The sequence below is a fragment of the Poecile atricapillus genome, chromosome 5 (genome assembly GCF_030490865.1).
Source record: "Poecile atricapillus isolate bPoeAtr1 chromosome 5, bPoeAtr1.hap1, whole genome shotgun sequence".
Taxonomy (NCBI): domain Eukaryota; kingdom Metazoa; phylum Chordata; class Aves; order Passeriformes; family Paridae; genus Poecile; species Poecile atricapillus.
This window is the reverse complement of record NC_081253.1, coordinates 18,146,558-18,170,262: the sequence shown is the minus strand read 5'-3', so window position 1 is coordinate 18,170,262 and position 23,705 is coordinate 18,146,558. Positions and strand designations below refer to the sequence as shown.

Sequence of the window (23,705 nt, the reverse complement as noted above, 5' to 3'; positions counted from 1 at the left end):
GACTTATACAGGAATTAGCTGCTTAATACCCCTTTGATTTCTCTCTGAAAAAAAATGGATTTATTAATCAAAATACCTCTACAAATCTGAGTCTATGACCATTTTTTAAAATTTTTAATAGACTGTGTGCAAAATCCTTGTTATCACCCATTTTTCTCATGTATAATGTTTTCCTTGTTTTTGTGAAACAGGTAGAAACAGATGACCAAACAGCCCTCCTTAGTAAGCCCAGAAATAAAGGAGGAAGCAGTGATCTGGCATCAGCTGGGTTTAACATTATTAATTCAATCATAGGATCAGGCATTATAGGTAAATCTACTTTTCTTCACTATTCTGTATTCAGCCTTGTTTTTTCATACGTGAGTATCCAACTTGGAGAATCACACTGACTCCTTACTTTCTGCTGATGTTTTTAAAGATTTTTCTATTTATTTGCTTACTTTGCAAAAATGCAGAGGTGAGGCCACACTTCAGTGAAAAATACCCTAGAGTCTTTTGGCCATAATGATCAGAGAGGTTGGGCAGATGCTTACTGAACTTCATACTTAAGCAACACTTTGTCCACTGAAAATTATCGTTTTGAGGTTATTAAGCATGCTGGTCCAAATTGGGAGATTAGTAGCATTCTTTAAAATTTAAATTTTTCTTTATTTTGATTCTCACAAATAAATATTTGGAAAGTGTCTTCTAGAATCTCTCCTTTTCTGCTTCACAGGATTGCCATATTCGATGAAGGAAGCTGGTTTTCCTCTAGGAGTACTGCTTTTGTTTGTGGTTGCCTATATCACAGGTACTCTAAAGGCAGTCTCTGTTGTAAAGATAAAATTAGCCCTTCAATATCTTAGCTGATCTTGAGCTTAATGATACCTTAAACAAGTATATCTATGACAATAAAAATGACTAATTTTTTCCTTACCTCACTAATCCCTTGAGCAGATTAGTAAAAGTTGAGAATTACACTGTACAACATATGAAGCTGCTTTTTGACTGCATTCATTTTCATAAAGCTTTAGTTTCCTAGTTGAGGTAACATTTGAAAGAATGTTCATATTTGTGCCCTCATAATAACCTGTTTGAGTCCACTGTTATGTTAGTTCACTGAATCTTGAGTTTTAAAAACAGACCACCGAATGAAAACCTTTGATTATACTATGATTTAAAGTATTTTTCTTCCAATATGAGCTTATAGCTCCTGGGTTTGGTTGGTTGAAAGATTTAGTGAGATTTCTCATCCCTGCTCTTCCTAGTGCCACTGCTTTTCTTCTTACAGACTTTTTCTTTTTAGAGTAAGAGAAGGTGAAAAGTAATCAACCACAAGTTGGATCATATTATCTTTTAACAGTAATTTTATATTTTAACAGACTATTCCATTATATTACTGATCAAAGGAGGAAATCTGTCCAACACCAAAACCTATCAAGAGCTGGTCAAAGAAACATATGGTCTTGTAGGTTATCTAATCCTTTCAACTCTCCAGTTTTTATATCCATTTATTGGTAAGAACACATAAAATATAAATGTTAAAGTTTTATAAATAACAAGCTTCTTCACATTACTTAATTGTTTCACTAATTGAATATTAAGAGCTGTATGAAAAAGGTATATGCTTCTTTGCTATTTAAAAAAAATTAAATTTATATTGTGGGTTCTGACGAATGACTGAGGAGTAATTCAATGAATTGAAGGATCAGAATAATAGAAATTAACTAAAATGTAATAGCAGAAATTAATGATCACACATACAAAAATTAATGACAAAAGTAGCTAGAAAAATAACAAAGGAGATTCTGTTCTGGGTCAGGTAGCAGAGCATAAAGCTAATGTATCTTAAACAAAAGGAAAATATGAATTTAGGAGTATACTGAATTAATATTTCTTTCAGATATGCAGTGTTATGGTAATTGGGGAAGCCACTGTTTAGCACTAGCTAGAATATTATGTGCTGTCATTGCTCTTCAAAAGCATTAGTTCAGCCAACGAGGTTCTGGGGAATTAGGCAGTCAAGACCCCGTTGAAGAAGAAATAGTAAATGAACAAAAAGGTATAATCTGGGCAGGAATTTAATAGTCCAGTGGTTAAAGTTATATTCTGAATCTGTCCCCAGCTGTAGCAGCATAATTAAATCAAATCTTAAATAATGTTGATATTTTCACACATGGAGCTGCAAGACATGTTGACTTGAGATATCAAGAGTCTGCACTTGGTGATCACAGAGTCACAGATCAAAATTCCTATTTTGGGTCTGGCTACAGGTACCTGAGACTTTTAAGGATGTCAAGTTACTGTTACTGCAGGCATTTAATATACTCCTTTGTAAATCAACTACTCCATTGATAATACAAAAAAGAATTGTAAAAGTCTCAATTCTTACCACAGAGCTATGGTTATGCTCTTGTATGTGTTTGAAATAATTTATATTAGTAGTGACTTTTTAATGACTTAAAATTTCACAACACTGAGTATTTGTGTATAGTTAAGGTCAATACCTGAATATATGCTGTCTAAATGGTGAAGACCATGGAGTGTATATTTTGTGTGTATGTATACACACGTGCACAAATTTACACACTCTTAGTGTAGAGTTAGATAAGAATGAAATATGAGTGTTAAGGCCACAGCACTTAATAATGAGAGGGAATAGGATTCCATATCTGATATCTTAATCTGTTTTCTTCTTTTTTCTGGTTTAAAGAATTTGCTAGCTTTTTTCATGAGCTAGAAAGTCCTTTGCATTTCATCGCAGAACTGATTATTAGACTACCACAGCAGATTTACTAAATAGAAACAAGCATTTGAAAATAAACTGACAAAGAATTGCTATTTGAAACAGTTATCGAAAGCCTTTTTTATCCTCTTCTGAAATAAGCTCATATGGGCTTGCTTATCAGGCTGCATTATTGCTTAGGTAGTACCTGTTAAAAAAAAGAAAAAAAAAAAAAAAAAGGAAGAATTAATTATTTTTTTTAACCTGAAACAAAACCTGTTGCTGCTATCCAAAATTCATATTAGAGGGATAGTGGCATATAATCCTGAAGTCTACAAAATGTGTGTGTATTCAGTGTTAATCAAATATTAATCAAATATTAAGTGTTAATCAAATATTTTGGATATGACTTGTACTAACAAAAAACTTATTTTCTTTAAGCTATGATCAGTTACAACATCATAACAGGAGACACTTTAACTAAAGTTTTTCAGAGAATTCCTGGAGGTAAGATGCATTTAAAAATTTTAAGAGCGGGGGATTATGTATTGCATAGAAGCATAGCGTAATATTTTTGGAATTACCTGTAATTTAGCTTCTAAATGATTCTTAAATTTAGTTCAAATCAAGAACTTGAAGCATGTGTCTATGAGTGGGGTTTTTTGAGCTTGTTTTTTTTCCTTTAATAAGCCTTTCCCAAAAAAAAACCCTATGAATCCTAGTCCTTGGCTATCAGAGGACTCAGTGTCAGTGAAGAGACCAGATGCTTCAGTGAAATACTAAGCAAATAGAAGTGTCTTCCACAGTTGTGTATTTACAAGATTATTGGATTTTGTAATTTTTTTTAGATAGTTCCTATAATAATAATAGTTTAAATAGCAAAACTGTACTTCATCTAGTGAATAATTCTGGATAAATTGCAAAAAATATAATGAATATAATGCCTTTTAACTCATGCCCCGTTCTTTCCCTTCCTGTGCTCTAAGTTTCCACAACAGCATCAGTGGAGCAATTTGTGTGTGTGTTTGATATCTACTTTAGCACAAAAGCAGCTAAGATAAAACATTCTTCACTGGGAAATTAAACTGGGAGAAAACATGTCTGTAATGCAGTGGAAATTTGTATTTGTATGAGCCGTTTCATTTCCACAGAACACTGATTTTCAGCACGTGAAACCTGAAAGGTGTGGAGGTAGTTTTAATTGTTACACTCTGTTGTTCTGTGAATATCTGATCAAATTGATAGTGACGGTAAATATCTAATAATTTATACATACTATGACTTCTAGGGGGAATTACCAGCATGGAAAATCTTATTACCTATCCAGTAGAATACCTTCCTGGAAAGAGGTGGAAAAGCATTATAATTTCCCAAAGAAAAGAGGGAACAGAACACTGAGTTTTCCATGTCAATTGCCAGTCACTTTCCAGCCATAATTATTCATCAAGTATTCATTCAAGCCAATGATTTATGGTGGCCTCACTGAAATTTGGAGATGTTTTATTTTAAGTTGTCATTGGCTTGAAAAAACCCACCAGTTACGCAAACAAATCCCACTGATTGCATGGAATATTATAACAGCACTGTTGCCTTCACATTGTAATCTACTTTGCAAGTGGAAGCTGGCTGATGACAAGAAAGGAGGTGCTCAAAAGAAATCTCAAAATGAACTTATTTTAGGCCACTTCTTATAGAACAATGCTATCCTAAATGGCACAGTAAATGATGTCAACCCAGAGTATAAAAAAAATTCTCAAGACTGAATGGCAGAAAGAAGTAGTAGAATTTTTTACTTGCAGTCTCCCAGCATTGACCCAGACATGATGAAACACGCTAAAACCAATCTATATGTAGGAATCCAGACCTTGCAATTTTGATTTAATATATCCCATATGTTATGCATTTGGTTTGAATTTGCAGAATTCTTGTGTTTATGCCCATGCTGTGCATGGCTTTCTCAGTGTTAGTTAATGCCTAGTTTTCAGTGTTACTTAGCCTGAGTAAAGGGAATAAAAGCTTGATCACCAACAGTTTGTTACTTCTAACCTTTCAAATGTAGTTAATCTTTTCCTCAAGTTAGTCTCTTAAAGAAATAAATTATTTTCTTTTTTTGCTTTAGTTGGGATGGATAACGTCCTTACCGACCGTCACCTCATAATTCTTCTTACCACCATCATCTTTACCTTACCTATATCTTTATATCGAGATATAGCAAAATTGGGAAAGGTAAATCATAACAGCAGTTGATTTTTGGTTTATTGTTCTGTATGCCATTGAAAATAAGTGCCAGTCATAACTTTGTGTAAATAATTAACAAATGCATTATACTGCCCAAAAGGACAACCTTTCAGCAGTTTACTGACTGAATTCATGTTTTCACCTTTACAGATATCTCTTCTTTCTCTGACTCTAACCATTGTCATCCTGATTATTGTGATGGTGAGAACAGTAACCTTCAGTCCACAAATGTGAGTATTCTTACACTTGCCACAGCATGAACTTTTATTCATATAAAATCTGTTATTTCACTATTGCATTTACCTGCATAGCTGTGGAGCATACCTGTTTTGGAACAGACAGATAATTGAAAAATCTCTATCAACAGTAATGCAAAATGAACAGCTAAATATCCTTCATCCTTTTTAATTTTTTCTTCTATTGGGTATAAGTAAATTTAGAGAAAGTCTCTAAACCCTTAGAGATAAATGGGAAATTATGGATGACTAATAGTAGGGGGTCCTGAATCAGCATGTGAGATTGTCAGTCATTTGAGATATTGATTTTTTCCATTATTGTCAGACTGCCTATATTTACAATCTTAAAATAGCTACTATCCTAGGAATATTTTTCTGATAAAATAAATATAATAATTTCATAATAAAAATCATATACAAAGACTGAGAATTTTAGAAAGTAATACAATAATAAAACCTTTATTTTTTCATTTTGTCTTTTTGAGAAAAAAACTGTATAATATGAAAAACTTGTACTCTGAGAGTAGTATTTAACATTGGACATTGGAGTGTTCTAGACAATTTAATACACATGCATATGTGTTGTGACAATATTTTTATGATTATATTGCAAGAAAGTGTTATGAATCTATTGTTTTTTCTTAAAGGCTTAGAAGGTCTGTCTTTTTCTCATCCTTTAAATGTATACATACATTAATAAGGATGACAAATTCTATTTCTGAATGTGCTTTTTTATTTATTGGAACAGGTTTATATGGTACTTCTTATGTTTCCCTAAGTAGATTCTTCCACCAGGATTTTGTTTCATCAGTGTTAGGCCCAATAGCTCATTAGTATTACTGCTGTGATACATGGGTTTATTGCAGGGTTTTCAGGTTTAATGGTAGGAAGATGCCTAGAATAGCAGTTTCTTAAGTTGTACCAGATGATGTTGTCTATCATCCACGAAATCTCTCTCTCAGAACAGTGTGGAACTTCCCTCCCCACCTTATTTCTGGAGCAGCATGTTTTTCTCACTGTGTGTCAAAGGGGTATTTAAAAGGTTAATCTCAAAACTCCCTGTTAAAAAAGGAAGAAGCTATATATAATAGTTACTGATAACCTTGTTACTATGGTAACATTTCATCTCCACAGTTGCGATGCAGTGAAAAATATGGAATGTGTGGTTTTATTTTTTTCTTACAGTACATGCTGTTCAGTTTTGAGTGATTCTTGAAGTTTTACTTCTTAATTCTTTAGAGACTTCCATTTCTGCCTTTACACTTCTTGTTTTCAAAAATGCATCTAGCAAGTTGATAAACAGTTGGTAATATTTTTTCCTCACTAACATTTTGTTAATGTTTATTTTTACTATCTTTGCTATTTTCATTTTACAGTTAGACATACACTTCAATTGTTAAAACTCTCTTCTATTTTGTTAGTTGTATAATGGTATGACTTTTTTTTTGCAATGAAAATAAAGAATAATGTTACATTTTAATATGGGTCTCATCATATTACAAGTGAAATGAATGAATTAACACATTTACTGTGAATTGTTATTAAAATACAATAGAAGTCAGAATTCCCAAAGAGATTTTAAAAATCATTATTATAAAAGCACAGTCCTTGTATCTGTCACATAGAAAAAGAATTCGTACAATCCTGGATAGAGGTTTGATGGGGACAAAAGTACTTAATCCCACCAATTGTTATGTGACAGAACTGATTATGTGCCTGCCATTGATGACAAGTGATTTCCAAGAACAAACTAGACAATTCCATGGTTTCCCATTCCAACACTTAACTAGCCTTTTCTCATGAATTCTTCCTAAATGTGTATGACTTCATTTCATATTGGTTGCTTCTTGGCCTAAACAAGGTGGATATGGATGGAAAACTATGCTTTTTCAAGTGCTTGAAAAACACTTGTAAAAAAAGCTGTTATTTGTCCCTCTTTGGGGGTCCCTTCTATGGACAAAACCTTTAGAGTTTCTCTTTTTGTCATTTCCTCTGCTTCTAATCATGCTCAACGGCTGCCTTAAGTTTTCTGCAAATTGAAGTGGAATCATTGTGTTCTACCTGCCTGGGATATTCACTCTGAGAAGCAGAGAAGAAAGATTGATGTATCTTAAATGCAAATGCAAATAGGTGTTGTAAGGTCCTTTTCAACTGTATCCCCTGGGGATCCCATGCCTCTGTTTATGTAACCTAGCTTAATGTTAGCCTCTTTGGAAAATAGCATGATATGATGAATGTGCCTTGAGTTTAGTCTAGTAGCAGTCTAGTAGAACTACCAAGCATGAGGTCCTCTGCAGAATTGTTTGCTGGTGGATTTTCCTTTCTTTAATACTCTTCTCAAGAAGTTTAGGATTTGTTCGTTTGTTCTTCCTGCCTTGTTCTAGCGAAGCCTTTTTATCCTCTGCATAACGGTAGAATTTGTCATTTCAGAATTGAATGCTGCTTCATCAGATAATTTCTCCATTTACCAACATATTTATGATTTTTCTTTTTTCATCCCATTCTCTAGCATGATTATGCTAATTGCACATTTCATGCTTTCCATTAAAGGCACTTTTACCTCTTTGTTCCATCATTCAAATCATTGCTGAATACATTCAAAAGTACTGGACTCAGGTCAGGTTCCACTGGTATCCCATTTGAATATCTTCCCACTTTGATAATTACTTTCTGAGTAGTAATCAGTTTTCATTTACCTTTAGATTTTTCAAAGTGAATACGTCTTTCCTTTGCGAGGTACAAGATCATTATGTGGAAATGATGAAACTTTTTTTGCTTAAATGCAATCTATTCTCTAGTTGAAAATTAAATCTTATTTGGACAACAAAGCAATAAAGGATTTATTGCTATTGCAATAATCTGAAACTTTCTGCAATGTTTTAGACCATCAGAGAAACAAAAGTAATACTAATATTTTAAACAGGAATTGCAAGGTTTTGAATGTTGTTTCTTTTTTTGTTGGTTTTCCTCTTTGTTTGCTTTGAGTTTGGGGCAGGTTGTCCAAGGACATTTTAGGAATGTTATTGTCACATACTCATGAGAAAAAAGTAAGATACCAGATTACTTGGTTTGATTTATTTCCTCTTATGACAAATATAAAACTGAGGTACTTATTTTTTTCAGTTTTGGTTATGATAACTATCATCCATATGATTGTTGATAACTGAATTACATAATAAACCTGCATATAGAGTCCAGTGTTCTGGCTTATTAAGAGTTCGTTCCCAGTATTTTAAGATGTTGGATAAAAATACGTTTTGACCTGATCTTTATTCCCATCTGCTTATGGCTGGGTATTTACTTACTGTGATCGTAAAAAAATAGGTAAGAATTAACTCAAACTGTAAAGCGCAGCATGCTAATACTGCATGGAATAACTTCATGCTTTGAACCTGAAACTAACATTCCTTGTTGTAAAAATATTTTATGTAGCTTATAAACGGAGATCATTTTAATTTAATTTGGTGTTCTTCAGCAAGAATGTTATGATGTCAGTGTCTCCATAATACATAAATGTCTATGAAAAACTTCAAGAGCATCTGCTACACATAAAGAAGATGTGAGAATTACTCAACTGGCAGCTGATCACAGGGATAAAACACCAAGGGCTCAGGAAAAACTTGAATGTAAAAAGTTGATTCTTTCCTTCATATAAAAAAATCCAGTAGTAAGGAAAGGTAAACTTTGTGTGATGAAATTGAAAAACCCAACTAAGCTACTTTATATTTACAGAACTGTTAAGTAATTCATTAAGGAAAAAAGAAGAGTAGAAGTAGCTGTGTTGGGCTGACATAATAGCTTTGCCTTGTCTGTGTCCTTTCACAAGATGACTTTGATTAATATAAAATCCAAGGCTAATGTGAGCTGTACTCATTTTCTTTTCATTGCATTGATTAAAGTTATATTTAGCATCTATGAACTTTACAGTATTTTTAAACTTTTGAAAGTCTGACTTTTAAAAGTCAAAAATACCTAGAAAGTTATTTTACCTTAGAATAGAATTAAATTGAAATGTTACAATTGATTTTCTCAATGTTTAAATCATTGAATTAAACCTGAATGAATCTGTGAGATGATTCTGGATTATATTGTTAACTGCTGGTTTGCACCTAAACTTGGCAGCTGGACACTCATCTTCAATCCAAAACAATGATAGTCTTTTGCTCGTTCCAACATGTAGCTCCCCTGTCAAACGTATTACTTTGTTCTTCTCTAGAAATGACCTTTCTTTTTTTCAAGTCAGTGTTTTATAGGCACAAGCTGTTTGAGATCAGGGATATTTATTTCTCTTGCCTTCGTTAAAGATTTTTTTTTTCTCATGCACTCTTCTGCTGCAGCATTTATATAGAAATGACTGAAAAGACTTTTGTATCTTCATTGATCTTAAGATGGGGACTATTATGCTGAAAGTGTTTTACAAGAAGCAAAAGGCCATCTTAGACTGCCAAATTTTCCCAACTCTTACTCATGATCTGCATGCTTACTCTGTTAGGATGTCTTATCCTTTGCCTGGTTCATCTGTTCTTCTCAATTTCCCTGTTCTTATGTAAATAAGCTTTTTAGAACTCATTAATTTGTTTATTATGGTACATTTTCACTTACATATACTGAAGACTGAGTAATCCTATTTTCTTACCCTCTGGGTCTTCATTGCTAAGCCTCACTACCTTCAGTCTGTCTTGTTTTTGTCTTAGTTTCAGCTAAAATTTTTCCAGTATGGGAACTCCCTTAGACTGTCCTTTTACTCAGTCTTTTACTATTTTTGTTCCAAGAACTACAAGTAAATCACATCTCAGTTTTACTTTGTGTTTCAGCTTCTATTGTATATGATAAACAGTACAGCTGTCAGCATTTAGTTCAAAAATGTATTTCTTCTCTTACCTTTCATTGTTTCATCTAAATAAAACTTCTTCAACATGAAAAAACTTCCTGTTCGTGCAGGCATAGCCTATGCTTTTATACATGAGTGAGAAATGGAGAGCTAGCTGGTTTTGTCATTAATGGATTTTCACAGCTAATGCTATTCTTGTATAAGCAGCAGTTAAAATCTTCCTCTAATAACTCCTAACAAGAATGTAGGTCAGAACAAAGGTCAAAAAAAAAAAAAAATCATCTTAAATTGCAGCAACAGGATTGAAAAACCACAACAAGTTATCCTGTATTTTTGTGATATTCTTTCAGTGTTTGTATGCATCTGCCTACAGAGGCAATATTTATGTCAATGTGTGTATGTTTACTTTGTTTACTTTGACAGATGATGTTGCCATTAACTGCCTTTTGACTTGTGAGTGATTTTCTGTAATTGTTCATTATATGGCTCTTCCATAACTCACACTTACTGTTTTCTGACAGTTTTCTCTTTCTGAGAAGTCTTTTTATGTAGTCTTATTTTATATAGACGCTTTCATGTCACCTGCACCCTTTCCCAGGAGCTTTTCATAAGTCTCTGTATACTGCAGACTGAACTTGGGGGCAATTTCTTATTGATGTGATCACAGCTCTAGAACTGTTGACTCTCAGTTCCAAACACTCAGAAACGAAATTTCTGGCTGTGTGCTTTCACTGCATGAGATCCCTCTATTCCCACAATATGAAAATGTTTTTCAAAGCACATGCAGCAGTACGAGTTACTGAAGAAAATAGCAGATCTGTACCAGCATACATGTAGGACATAACGAGCTGTTGATAGTGTTCAAATCAGGGATCTGAAATTCTTCCTCTATTTTGCAGCTAGAATGGAAGGATTTTATCTTCTTAGGCTGCTAAATAAGCAGGATTTTGTTCTTTTAGATTTTTTCCCCCAAATAATACTCCTAATCTGATTTGTCATTCATTGGTAGAGCAAAGCAGTATCTTGGTCTTTTGCATATTTCTAGTGCATAAGCTAACACTATGCAAGGTGAAAAACAGCTCCTGTGATTTGTTTTTTTTAAATTAATTGGCCACTTTACTAAAAATGTTTCAAGTGAAATTCCTGTGCTTTCTGAATTCCCTTCTTAAATCTATATTTGTAGGTGCTCATAATATAGCATTCCTCAGGATGTACCATTTTCAAAGAAATAAAATGTGTTTCAGGTGAAAGCATTCTTTTTTTTTCCTGTGCATTTAAAATATTTTATCTTATAAGGTATTAGATAATCTAACTTAAATATTACTAGGAAAGAGTCAAAGAAAACTGATAAATTCTGCTGTCAAAGAAAAGTATAAAACAAATTTTCATTTTGTATGTTTATTATCAAAGCTGACCTCTAGTGGTTACAGAATGGAAAAAGTAGAATGTTAGCTTCCTTTATACTCTTTATTTTGAAATATTATTGCAATTTTCCCAATCAGATATGAACGTTTGAATGTTTTCCTGAAAAATTTTACATTCAAAATTATTAATATTAATTTTTCAGACGCATCACAAGGTGTAGTGATTTGAAATCAGTGGCACTATAATATTAGGGGAGCTTATCTAAGGAACAACAGTAGCTGTAGAGGGTCAGAACTCCTGTTTCTCAAGATGAATACCAGACAGCTCCATTTCATCCATAGTACTCTACATCTATGTGCTGAGTTTGAGGATATTTTAGGAGAGCCATATTCAGCTGCTTAAGGCTCAAAGCAGTATGTTACAGCAGTTCAAGACAATATATTGTACCTGAGAACAAAAAAAGGGAACTTGATTTTATATTCAGTTTCTGTTTACTTCAAACTTAAGCTTTACAACTACAGCTTAAGAGCTGAAAAGTCTGAACTGAAAGTCCATTAGGTACTTTAAATCTGGGTCTTATTAATATGGAAAAGGAAGGATTGACTATTTGAACTCAAGAAATAGTAAGATATGAGTTCTGAAAGAGGAAACTGCAACTTTTTTTACTTTACTATTATTACTTTTATTTTAATCTGTTTATTTTTAGGGGCTGGAGGTGTAATTTAAACATTTGAAAGCAATGAAACGTGGCATAGCATATGCCACTACAGCTGTCAAAACCAGCAAGAGGGAGAGATCACCAAAGAGAGGGAGAGAAAAAGCTGCCATTTTTACCTTCACAGAACTGCCCTGAGTGCCATACTGCTTCCTAGGGAAGCAGGAAAAGAGCATCTTAAGGCCTCAGGTGACAGCAGCTTTCCCTCTAAATAAAAACAGAGCAATCAAAGGTAGCAGTTGAAAACTTTTTAAGAGCAAGCTTCTCTGCATTGTTTTTCATTGCCTTTGCTTTAATATTACAATTCAGTATTTAGCTAGCTTGTGAATTTCATTTGATGTTTTTAGCAAATTGTATTTCTGGAAAAGGCTTTTTGGTGTCCTTCCCTATTTTTTTATTGTGGCTCCTTATTCCAAGATGAAGTTCATGGAGTAAATGGTTTTTAACAAAGTTTGCTGATGGTCCTCCCATAAGCATTGCAATTATCAAAGGTTCAAATCAGTGAGCATATCTTAGAGGAGGAGGTGTGTGGAATATTACATTCTTGCCTGACTGTAAAAGTCTCCATGTACTTTCTTACAATTTCTTTTATGTTTTGGGAAAAGTAACAGAATCTCTTTACTATGAGGAACAGTTGGAAGAGGTGTAAAGAAAGGCAAACTCCCTCACTTGATTTGTAGCCTAGTAAAATGGTGTCTCTAGACTGCATTGATTACATATCTCAATTCAAAGATAGAAATTGCCTCTAAATAGTCGGAGGGCATTTTTAGTTGGGATAACCTTAGTCAGAGTCAGTAATAGCTTTTACCTTCTGTGTTGCTGTCTCTTGGTATATGCTGACTTGAAGAGTTTATTTACAAAACTGAAATCTTTGTTTGATTTTTTGTTCAAAGGCTGACATTTTTGATTGTAAACACTGGTTACAATGTTTCTTTTGAATCAAAGAAAGGGAGATGAGAAAGGTATCTCCCTGGATGCAGCTTGTTGATAAACACTGGGGCTATTTCAGAGAGTTCTGGAGTTGTGTCTAGCAGCAGTTCTGTATTACAGCATATTACTTGAGTCATTTTTAATAACTGATAATTGAAAAGAGGGTAATCTATTTAAATGTCTGTTTTAGACCCAAATCAGAAAATGCATGGATATTTGCAAAATCAAATGCAGTACAAGCCATTGGGGTGATGTCATTTGGTAAGTGTTTTTTGCTTTTGTTGGTTTTCTTTTTTTTCAATATTAATATTTTGAACAAGATTTTTCTTTAATCTTCATGTTAAGCTGGTATAGAAAAAAAAAGAAATTGACTGAATGATTCATATGAATGTCACTGTTATTGTGTAAGACATTAACCTCATCCATTGTCCATTTGGCCCTAGAGGTTTGCCACTGTATCAGAGACAGTGTGCACATGAGTCCAGCTCACCTGTGCAGGTCATCCTAAAGCCCCTGCATCATAGGGTTCATCCAACTGATAAACTGAGGGAGCTGGGATCATTCTGCATTCCCTTGGGTAACCTCTAGCAGAAAAGTCCTCATTCTGAAATCTGTTCCTGCCTGCAGGATCTGGTATATTATTTCTTGTACACATTGTGATAATCTGAGTCCTCCCAATGATTACTGCTGCCTTCAATGGATGCCATATGAAGTCTGAAACTAGCAAATGGCTCTGTAGATTTTTTTAAAAGCTTCTCAAATCTGCTGTTGGGTTCTTAAGAAGAGCAGGAAGAGGAAATAGCTGTAGAATGGAGATGCAGAGGGTGCAAAACGGCATAGCATTTAAGTAATGTAATCAGAGTCATCTCAGGATGAATATAAACCTTCATCAAATCAACTAAGCAAGCAAAGGTTCAAGCCATTTATCTTTGCACTTATTGCAACATTAATGTTTGTATTTAATAATGAGTGGATTCAAACTGTGCTGTGTCTCTATGCATTTATGCATGAATTCGTACATTGGCTTTAACTGTCATGTGTGTTTCAGCGTTCATCTGCCATCATAACAGCTTTTTAATATATGGGTCTCTGGAAGAACCCACATTAAAGAATTGGTCTCAAGTCACACATATGTCTGTGGCCTTTGCTCTTGTCATCAGTGTGGCATTTGCTGCCTGTGGATATATGACTTTTACAGGATACACAGAAGGTAAACTGCTTGATCCCTCAATTTTGGTGCTTGCTATAATCCTTATATTTCTGCCTTTCTGTCTGATTTTTTCTGTAAACATCTCAATGACTATAAAAAATGCAAAAACCATAGTGTATTTGGGCAGAAATAGGACATTCTTCATATTTACCTAACAACTAAAACAGGATCCAAAATGTTACCTACATGCTGATAGCTGTTAGATTCTTAAACATAAGCCTCACCAGTGGAAGTCCCCTTTGAATACTTCCACCATTAAAACACTTAGAGGACACTTGTGAGGACTACACAGCTGTGATTTATCTGCATAGTCCAGCAGCAGCGAGCAGCAAGAACAAAAATTTCATACAGGGTATCTGGTATATATCTGAGTATATTTTCTTACTTTTTTCCTGTCTGTAGTAATACAGCATCGTAGAGATATTTCCTAATATTGCAAGAGCTGTTCTGGTGTTACTAATACTACTGTCCCCTTTGTGGGTATATGAATACACATAACTATATATAAGCAATGTTGCATAATGCTATTTAACATTGTTTTCTTGAAGTGAAAAAGATGTGTTCACAAGAACAAGGTATAAATTGGTTTCAGTGCATTACTTTCTATAGGGAAAATACACATTTCATAAGCAAGTGTATTTTCTGTTACTTAATAGTGACTTTCTGGATTGTAGGAGGAGGCTTCCACGCTTTTTCCTTATCTGATGAGCAGCAGCATTTAGTTGAGAACAGAGAAATTGTAGGATGGAGACTCCTGGTTTATTTGTCCTTTTTTCCTGCCTCCAGTGCTTACTCCAGCAGAGTAAGTCACTGTCCTAGATGAACTGTAGGTAGACCAAGTTCAGGCTGGCTGTGGTCTTTCAGGTACAGAAAGCCTCTGCCTGCATTTCTTCCTCAGCTGATGCCTCTTGTGTTAGCAGGTTCCATCTCACCTTCTGTCTCCCTTTCTGTCAAAATCTTTTGGCTGTTTAAAATACAGCTTCTTCAGTGCCATTGTGACCCCTAAATTAGTAAATCATGCAACAGTATCATAATCACATAAAGGAGAACTGATAGATCATCTGGTCAGTCTTGCATTGTCTCTTGTGCCTCAGAGACCATTATTACAGATTCTTTGTGGTAAACACCAAGCAAGATGATTTGAATTTGAAGTGCTGCTTTTGTTTTTAGATATAAGAAGATTTGCAAGGTAATAATCCCTATGTTTATAATGGGCTTTTGGGGTCAGAATACTTGAAATTCTTCAGCTTATTAGCTGTGATTAGATACTATCAGGGAAATGCAGTTCTCCACAGGTAGCTTTCACCTTTTTTTATGTAATTGTTGTTCTAGGAGTTTTTAGGGAAAATTTGTCTTTTGCACATAAGCTTTCTTTCTGAATCTGTCACATATTTATTTAATCAAACACCGGCATTTCATACAAAATCTGCGTTACAGGAAAGATAACAGATGACAGACTCTGATATGTATATTTTAAAATATTTTTTGAAGATAAGTGCTAGTTGAGGTAAAAACACTGCTACCAGCAGCAGAATAAGGTGAAAGTTGCTCCTGGACATAACTTGTGACCATAACTAGTTTCTACTTACATACTTACATAGAAGAGGGCATCAGAAAATCTCAGTTACTTCAGTAACTCCAGTAACCTGCACTTCAAGTTGAAAATATAGGTAAATGTTGTGAAGTTCAAGCTAATTGGTATTTTGCTATACCTCAGGAGATATATTTGAAAACTACTGTAGAGATGACAACCTTGCTACATTTGGAAGGTTTTGCTATGGAGTTACTGTAATTCTGACCTTCCCCCTTGAATGTTTTGTGACCAGAGAGGTAAGAATTTATTACATTTTCCTTTTAACACTGTTGTTATATATTAATAATATTCTCACATCATTAATACATATTGTAGCTGAAGTCTATGATTGATCTGTGATAAATAGCAGCACATTTTATCCTACTACATGCAGTGAGTATGGGGCCATATAATGTTGTTTTACATTTATTGTAGTATTAATCAACATTAAATTAATAGTTACTTCATAATATCAGGACTGCTTAAAATTCCAAGTTTGGCATAAATTACACTGTTGTTACTGTTTTGAGAATAGCCAAAAATGCATACTTTTCATTCTTAATAGTTTTGCTTTTTAGAAGTATCTCCATATAGGAAATCCATCGATTCAATAAATAATTGTAAGCGGATTTATTTTGTAATGGGCAAATGAGAAAATAGTAAATCCTAAAATCCTACTGGTATAAGTAAGTCAATTTGGCAAGTGTTCTGCAATTTTAGTAATGATAGTTATGAGTTATTTTTGGAAGAAAATGAAGATGTTTTCTTGAAGCAAGGTAAGTAAAATTCGGCCAGTGTATTCTCACCCATTCCTTTAGTTTCCTAAGGTTAGAAGGTCTGGAGTAAGCTGTTGGATAACATAAGGAGAAAAATCAATGTTTAATATTTTGGTTCTTTCAGGTGATTGCCAATGTGTTTTTCCATGGGAACCTCTCAACAGTTTTCCATGTTGTTGTGACAGTAGTTATTGTTGCTGTGGCGACTGGTGTATCGTTAGCGTATGATTGCCTTGGAATAGTTTTAGAGATGAATGTAAGTGGACCTGTGTACTCTTTTATTTAATAAATAACTTATTAATAACTCAGAACTTTGTAAAATCCACAGCTCTACTGAAAATCTTATGTAATTTGACAGTCAGTAGAAGTGTTAGAAGAAGGAATTCTTGCTTCAAAAACAGATAACAAAAGGTGAAACCAACTTCAAGAAGTAAAATTCATATGGTTGTAAAATTCATCTGTTTGTGGAGGGTTTAGTTTTGTAGGTATGACAAGTGGCTATGACTTACCAAATGTCTTTAAGCCACAGCAGCAATCACTAAAATACTCATCCAAACTGTATAGTGGTACTGAATTTAGCATTTCTTTCTCTCATCCCTGCTTCTGATGAAGTTGGCAAATTATTAAACACTGGGGCAGATTCTAGTGACTGATTTGTGCCAAAAAGGCAAAAAACAAAGAGGGAGGTAGAAAGAAAAAAATCAGCTATTGCTAGACCACAGAGATGGTCACTGGAAATACACAATTCCCTAAAAAGCAAGCATTTAATCAATTCAGGTTTTTTTTCCTAAGCAATTAGTCAGTAAAGCTGATAAGTTTATTCAGTTACAAATAGAAGTTGTAGCCAGGCATTTGCATGGGTAGCTCCTATAATCTGGGTTTTTTTCCTTTCAAGAGAGAATTTAACAATACAGCTGTGGGTATTTATTGGATGTAATAATTGTGCTCAGAAAGATTTTTCAGTCTTGTTATCAGCATTAGGGAAAAATTAATAGACAGAGTGTTTACATACGACAGAAAGGTGATCTGTCTTTTCAGCTGTCTTTCTGTCCAGCAGAAGAGCTGTCTTTTTGCTCTTCACCACAGATGGCATTTGATATGGTTCATCTGACCCTACTTACTCTTTCCCAGCTTTCTGGTTTTAGAACAAAACACAAGCCGTTGTGTTTGCCTGGTGGTAATTCCCCAGGGAAACTATTGAGTCATATGGGAGTCGAAGAGCCAAAGAGTTTGCTTTACTATTCTTTTACTGGGATGCTGGTTCGTGTTACTTCAAAGACCTAAATCTTAATTTTCATGGAGAAGATACTTTGTGCTTATACCTATTTCTGTTGTCTATATTGATCACTGTTAGCAGGTTCTACCATACAAATATTGGAACTTTTGTACAAATGATGATGTAAAGTTATTACTTAGGCTGGATTACTATCTCACCACCATAATTAAATTGAAACATAGTGTTTGTTAAGTATGAAACAAAATGAATGTTCAAAATTTCTACATAGTGCTCCCTTTTGGCATGTAACTCATATGCTATTCTGCAGTGGCTTTACTATAAAAAGAATTTTTTTAAGTGTTTTTGTTTGTCCATTTCTAAGAGAGCATTGAAAGAGGAGCTGAATTTTTAGTGAGAGGAAAGGTTCTACTCTGTCAAAAGGAGCTTTGCTTTCATAGGGAAGTCAACCTAAATCAGGTTATAAATGTCAAAACTGATCAGAATTCTTTGAACTGCTACATGATGCTTCCACTTTTCAAAAGATTTTATTCCTTTTAAAGGCAGTGTTATATCTAAACTCTTCCATGGAATTATCTTAAATATTTTAATTCATTTCAAGTACTGAAGTACTATGTTTGGACTATATCTCTTAAGCTGAGAAACTTTGGGTAATGAGATTTAATGCTTCTTGCAATGTTAAAATGTTATTCTGTATTGGCAAAGCAAAAGCATTTCAATAAATCTGAATTATTTGAAATAGTTTAGCAGATATTTTTGAATATTATTTGGGACTTTGAAAAAAAGGCTTTCCATACAGCAACATGTGAGAAGGCCTTTATCATCTGTTTTTACAGTTGCATCAGCCTAATCACAACTGTTTAAAAAATTCAGGTTTTTGTTCTTCACATGTAAATGAACATGCTTATGAGTTTTTTTCTATTGCTCTTTCCCACACACAGGGAGTTCTGAGTGCTACCCCACTTGTTTTTATCATCCCATCAGCGTGTTATCTAAAGCTGTCCAAGGAGCGGTGGAACCATTCAGATAACCTCATATCCTGCCTGATTCTTGTTCTTGGTGTGCTGGTGATGGCAGTTGGGTTTGTCATGACTGTCTTGCATCCCCAGGAATGTAGCCATGGAAAAGAAATGTTCTACTGCTCCCCTAGTAATGTTTCTTTACACAACAGCACACTTCCACCATAGCACACATAGGCAGCACACCAACCTCCAGACTAGTTCAGGCACATCTCACAGTGAGCCATACATGTCAGTTTAAAGGAGAGTGGAACAAAGACTTTTCATGTTTTAAGATGCACTAAGAATTTTAAACTTTATAATTGTATTTACATACTTGATTTTATGCTGCCATCCTTTTTCAGGTAAGAGTTCAGTTTTAAATGTTGAAACACAAAATCTCAAAGGTGCCTTTCAGTAGACATTACTTGAATAACTTGCAAGCCTACCAAAAAGATTGCATTTTTTAAACTTAGTCTTCAATGCTGTTTAAAAGCTATAAATTAAATGTTTTGGAATATAAAGCTTTTCCATGTTTCATTGATTTAACTTAGTTTTTATTAATTTTATAATCCTTCATGTATATTTATTAGTACATTATAGCAGGGAGCTTTTTGAAGTCCTGAAAAAAAAGTCTGTCTGAATCTGTATCACAATTCTGCTATTAAATCAAAAGACCCTTTTTAATTCTGTCTTTGATTTTGCAGTAACTGTCCTTTAGTGCTGAAAGCTTCCCTTTTACAGGATCTTGAGTCAAAGGAAATTTTGTATTCTGACTGAATTGTAACTGATACAATTTAATTGTAACTGCTAAAGTATGTAGTCTTGTAATTAAAAGATACTGCCCGAATAAATCCACAAGAGTGGACTTAAAAAGATTCAACTAGGCAGTCTTTGTAAAAATTTCAAGATTGACAAAGCAGGAAATTACATTACAGTTCAATTCTTATATTTATAATGCTATTCATTATTTCTGAAACTGAATTGAAACTAACATTCTAAATCTGATAATCATTCTAGTCCTCTGTTTCTTTTCAGGATATAACTAATGATTTTGTCATGGTTTGTCAAATTTTGGTGATTTGTAATGTTTTCCAAAATTCATTTAACATCAAGGATTCATGTATATGTATGTATGTGTATAAATATACATATATACATAAGTATATATAAAAACAGACTCACGTGCCTATAGAATAGGACTAATTTGAAGCTGAGTAATATGAGTATTCTTAGTCATATCAGCGCTGTCATTCTGAAAATGTTTTGTTACCAAATCAAAATGTGTACTTGAGTCAATTTTGGCATTATTGTGATCCTTGTGGTTCCCCATGCCAGCTAGATGCATGATGCTACTTCATTTTTACGGTGCTTAATGGGGATGGGTTTTGTCTTCATCTTGCATGATGCATTCGAGACTTCTGGCTAAACAGATCTGTAAGCAAGGGTCACTAGATAGTGATAATACTTGTAAGAATAACACACTTCTTAAAAGTAGTGCTTCCAAAATAAATGCTTTAAATATTACTGGGGTTTTTGGTTGTTTCTTTGGTTGGTTTGTTTTTTTTTTAAGTTGTAAAGCTATTAGAGAGAAGTGTGAGTATTATTCTGCTTTCATTTCTCAACATAGTGTCAACTTCGAGGGTGATAATTTATTTGTTCTTCAGGTACCTGATACTGTTCACAGAGAATATTTCTCAGCAATTAAGATTCAGTAATAGCCGATTTTTTCTTGGCTGTGGGTGAATTGTTACTGAATAGATTCACTTTCTTCTATGCCAGATGGGTTAAACCCAAATAATATTTCCTTGTGACAGCTAATGAGATCTTTTGGATCAATCATAATTGATCAAAAATTGATCAAAGCTCTTTCATGAGCTTTGTTGTTCTTTTTTTTCTTATTTTTTCTTAACTTTCTGTGCTTTTCTACTTTGTAAATTAAAATGTAAAGAATTTTTTTCACCATTTTTTTTTAATTTTTGAAGTATAAAATCTGAAATAGTAATGGTCAGTTAAAAGTTTTCATTGCTGCTAAAGCTTCTCTTGCTCTTGGAAGGTTCTTTTGCCAAAACTAATTAAATTCATGTAATCATATGCTCAGTGGTTTTCATTTGTGAATTTCCCAGGTGATGATGGGGCTCTCCCAGCCATAAGTATATTGAAAAAGGGAAGTTGGGTGTCATGGACACAAGAATTTACAGTTAACTGCTATTTGTCTAATGGCTTTATAAAACCTATGGTCCCTTCCTTTCTAATATTACATAGTGCAACTTACCTTTATTGAAATGACGAGTAATAGCAATCTGGTAAATCCTTTCTTAGAACCTAGGAGGTCCAAATACAGAAAGATAATACACCATAACAAAAGTTGTGATAACCATTGTTTTTTGTAAACACTTAAGACTCCCCAAAACAAGATTGTAAAATCTATTAGGAACCTCTCACTGACCTGAGCATGTCCAGGATCTCACCACAATCTTGGTGCTTCAAGCAGGAGTGTGTTGGGAGTAGCAATATCCCCAGCTTCAAATGCTCAGTGGTGACAGAACACGGAGGCAGAAGAATGTTCCACAAGCACTTGCTGGCAGGATTTTCACATCAAAAGCTGGTAGTGTGACTCACTATTTCTCCAAGTTCCTCTCTCCAGCTGAGAAGGCATTTCAGGACACCAGATGTACAATTACCATTCTCACAGTAGCTAAGCTGACAGTTTATGGCTTTCTAGAGCAGAGTGCTTCCTACCAATCACAGAATTCTGAGCATTCACAAAATACTTTCTCCTGAAAGTTTGTCAGATGACCAAACCCCATGTACTGCCTGAGACTTCCTAGAAAATTTTCCTTCCTCCTCAAGTTTCTCTCTGGAGGGGAGCAAAATGGCTCAGGTTTGCTAAGTGGACATATTTCTATATATTTTTCACATGCAAAATCTTTGTATCTCATATAACATGCATACATTATGTATATTTTCTGCCTCTGATGGAGAAGGATATTTATTTACTAAATGCACTATTTAGTTTTTTATGACTCACTGGAGAACAAAACTTAAAAAGTAATGTAAGGATTTATTAGGAGTCTGATGAGAAAATGGGGTAAAAGGGAGAATGCAGGGAAATGCAGAAAGATGCAAGGAAACTTGAAACAAATCTTTCACTTTGGCAGCTTCTGTTGCTATTAAACACCAGCTGAACCAGGAAATAAATATAAGCATTCAAAATGCAATAGAAAATAGACAGGAAAAACAGATAGGAGTACTATTTCCTCTAATGCACACATAATATGTAGAAGTAAAGAAGTCTGGACTTCTTGGGGCAGAATTTATTCTAAAAGATTTTCTGAGTTCTGTTGCATGCTGCTTTATATTATTACTTACTGGTAGTCTGTTCCCACCTTCTTTTATTAGAGTGCAGTTCTTCCTTAGGTGAATATTCCATTGTAATTTTTTTCCCTTGGAAGACTGTGAGACTTACAGAGCCCTTCCAAAAGGGCTTGCATCTTGGAACTAAAGCAGCATGCAACAAGAAAAACATCCTGAAATTTTAGTAGGACATCAGAAGACTCCTTGAAATGAGTAAGGAACTTCGTTGAAACCTTGCAAGCACCATCAGCTGATGGTTTAGGCTTTCAAAACTAGAGAAAAAAAAAAATCCAGCATTGTTCTTGTTGTTTTTTAGTTAGATGTTAACTGGGAATTCAAGAATACGTTTGTAACTTCAGGCATTTTAAATTTCCCAATACATCCCCTCTATAGACATTCATAATTACCTGAATTCTGCTGTTTCCTCTAGTATGATGCTAATGCATGACTCGTGGGAGCTTTTTATAAATATGTTTATGTATTTATATAAATATACCGATAAGTCAATACAGACCTAATGATTATCCAGGCGTTACCAGCAATTGGGAAATTTGGTTGTTGTTTTAAAAGCAGACCAGCAGATGGTGCTCGAAAATTAGTTGCATCATAACTGAGTGGTGCATTTTCAATTCATTTTTGTTTGTTTTTATTTGTTTGGGTTTGGTTTTGTTGTTTACGGAACAGTTATTACACACATTTCTTCATTAAATGAAACTATGAATAAGGATGGAAGAACAGAATACCCAAAAATTTGTGGAATTCTGTCTCTGTGTCCTTATTGGGTCTTTTTCCTAGCAATAATTTTTGGGTTTAAGTTTTATTATATTACTTAATTTCTGTTCAAATAGTAACAGCTTTATCTTTAACCTCTGTATCTTCTCTGAGATGCTTTGTCTTGTAGATTTAAGCATAAATATAATAATATTTAGAGGAGTGATTGTAAATGCAGATGACGGTTATTAACTTTTTTTAAAAAATAGAAAAATTCTCTGCTTGAACTGAAGTTTAGCTTCAATAATACACAGTAATCTTAAGACCCTTGGGAATTTTACACACAGTCCATTAAATATAAAAACTTCTGCAAATCAGAAAATCCAGTGTTAATGTTGTATTCAGAAAACAAGCATTGGCCTGTGTTAAAATGCAGTAATTTCAACATACTCTGCCACCCTGCTAACTCTCAATCTGTGGCTGTGACAACCTGTTGACATGCTATATTGCAGATTCTGTGAATGGTATGCCCAGGTACTTTGAAACTTGGCAGCTTTACAGTCCATGCTTTCTTGGATATTTCATGCGCAGACACCTTGATGAATTCTCACTTCAGTTTATGTTAGAGTGTGAAGATGAACCTAACTTGGGAGCTGTGTAAGCCCCACCCAAGGTATAGAGCCTATTTTTAATTAAATGTATTGTCAAGTTAATGAAGCTAATGAAGATGTTTTGATTGAATAGTAAAAGCTTAACATTGGCAGCAACTGCCTTGAGCTTTAGTGGAATGGAGAGAGAGATTTGGTGAAAAATAAAAGAAGTGACAA

The 23,705-nt window shown here is 34.1% G+C and overlaps 1 protein-coding gene across 1 annotated transcript; it reads left to right on the top strand.

Annotated features, from left to right (window-relative positions):
• The first annotated feature begins 194 nt into the window (after window positions 1-194).
• On the top strand, window positions 195-18,999 carry SLC38A11 (solute carrier family 38 member 11). The gene is made up of 11 exons (XM_058840179.1): window positions 195-309; window positions 716-790; window positions 1,362-1,496; window positions 3,146-3,211; window positions 4,824-4,930; window positions 5,093-5,172; window positions 13,210-13,280; window positions 14,068-14,229; window positions 15,947-16,059; window positions 16,703-16,834; window positions 18,754-18,999. Exons 2-11 carry the CDS (start codon window positions 730-732, stop codon window positions 18,997-18,999), a joined length of 1,173 nt encoding a protein of 390 aa, XP_058696162.1. The 5' UTR covers window positions 195-309; window positions 716-729.
• Window positions 19,000-23,705: the final 4,706 nt, after the last annotated feature.

Excerpts from the sequence above, each read along its gene's own strand:
- SLC38A11 (XM_058840179.1), top strand. The coding sequence starts at position 730 with ATGAAGGAAGCTGGTTTTCCTCTAGGAGTACTGCTTTTGTTTGTGGTT. Across the intron at positions 4,931-5,092 it reads ATATAGCAAAATTGGGAAAG|ATATCTCTTCTTTCTCTGAC; the intron begins GTAAATCATAAC and ends TCACCTTTACAG. Across the intron at positions 5,173-13,209 it reads GTAACCTTCAGTCCACAAAT|ACCCAAATCAGAAAATGCAT; the intron begins GTGAGTATTCTT and ends TGTCTGTTTTAG.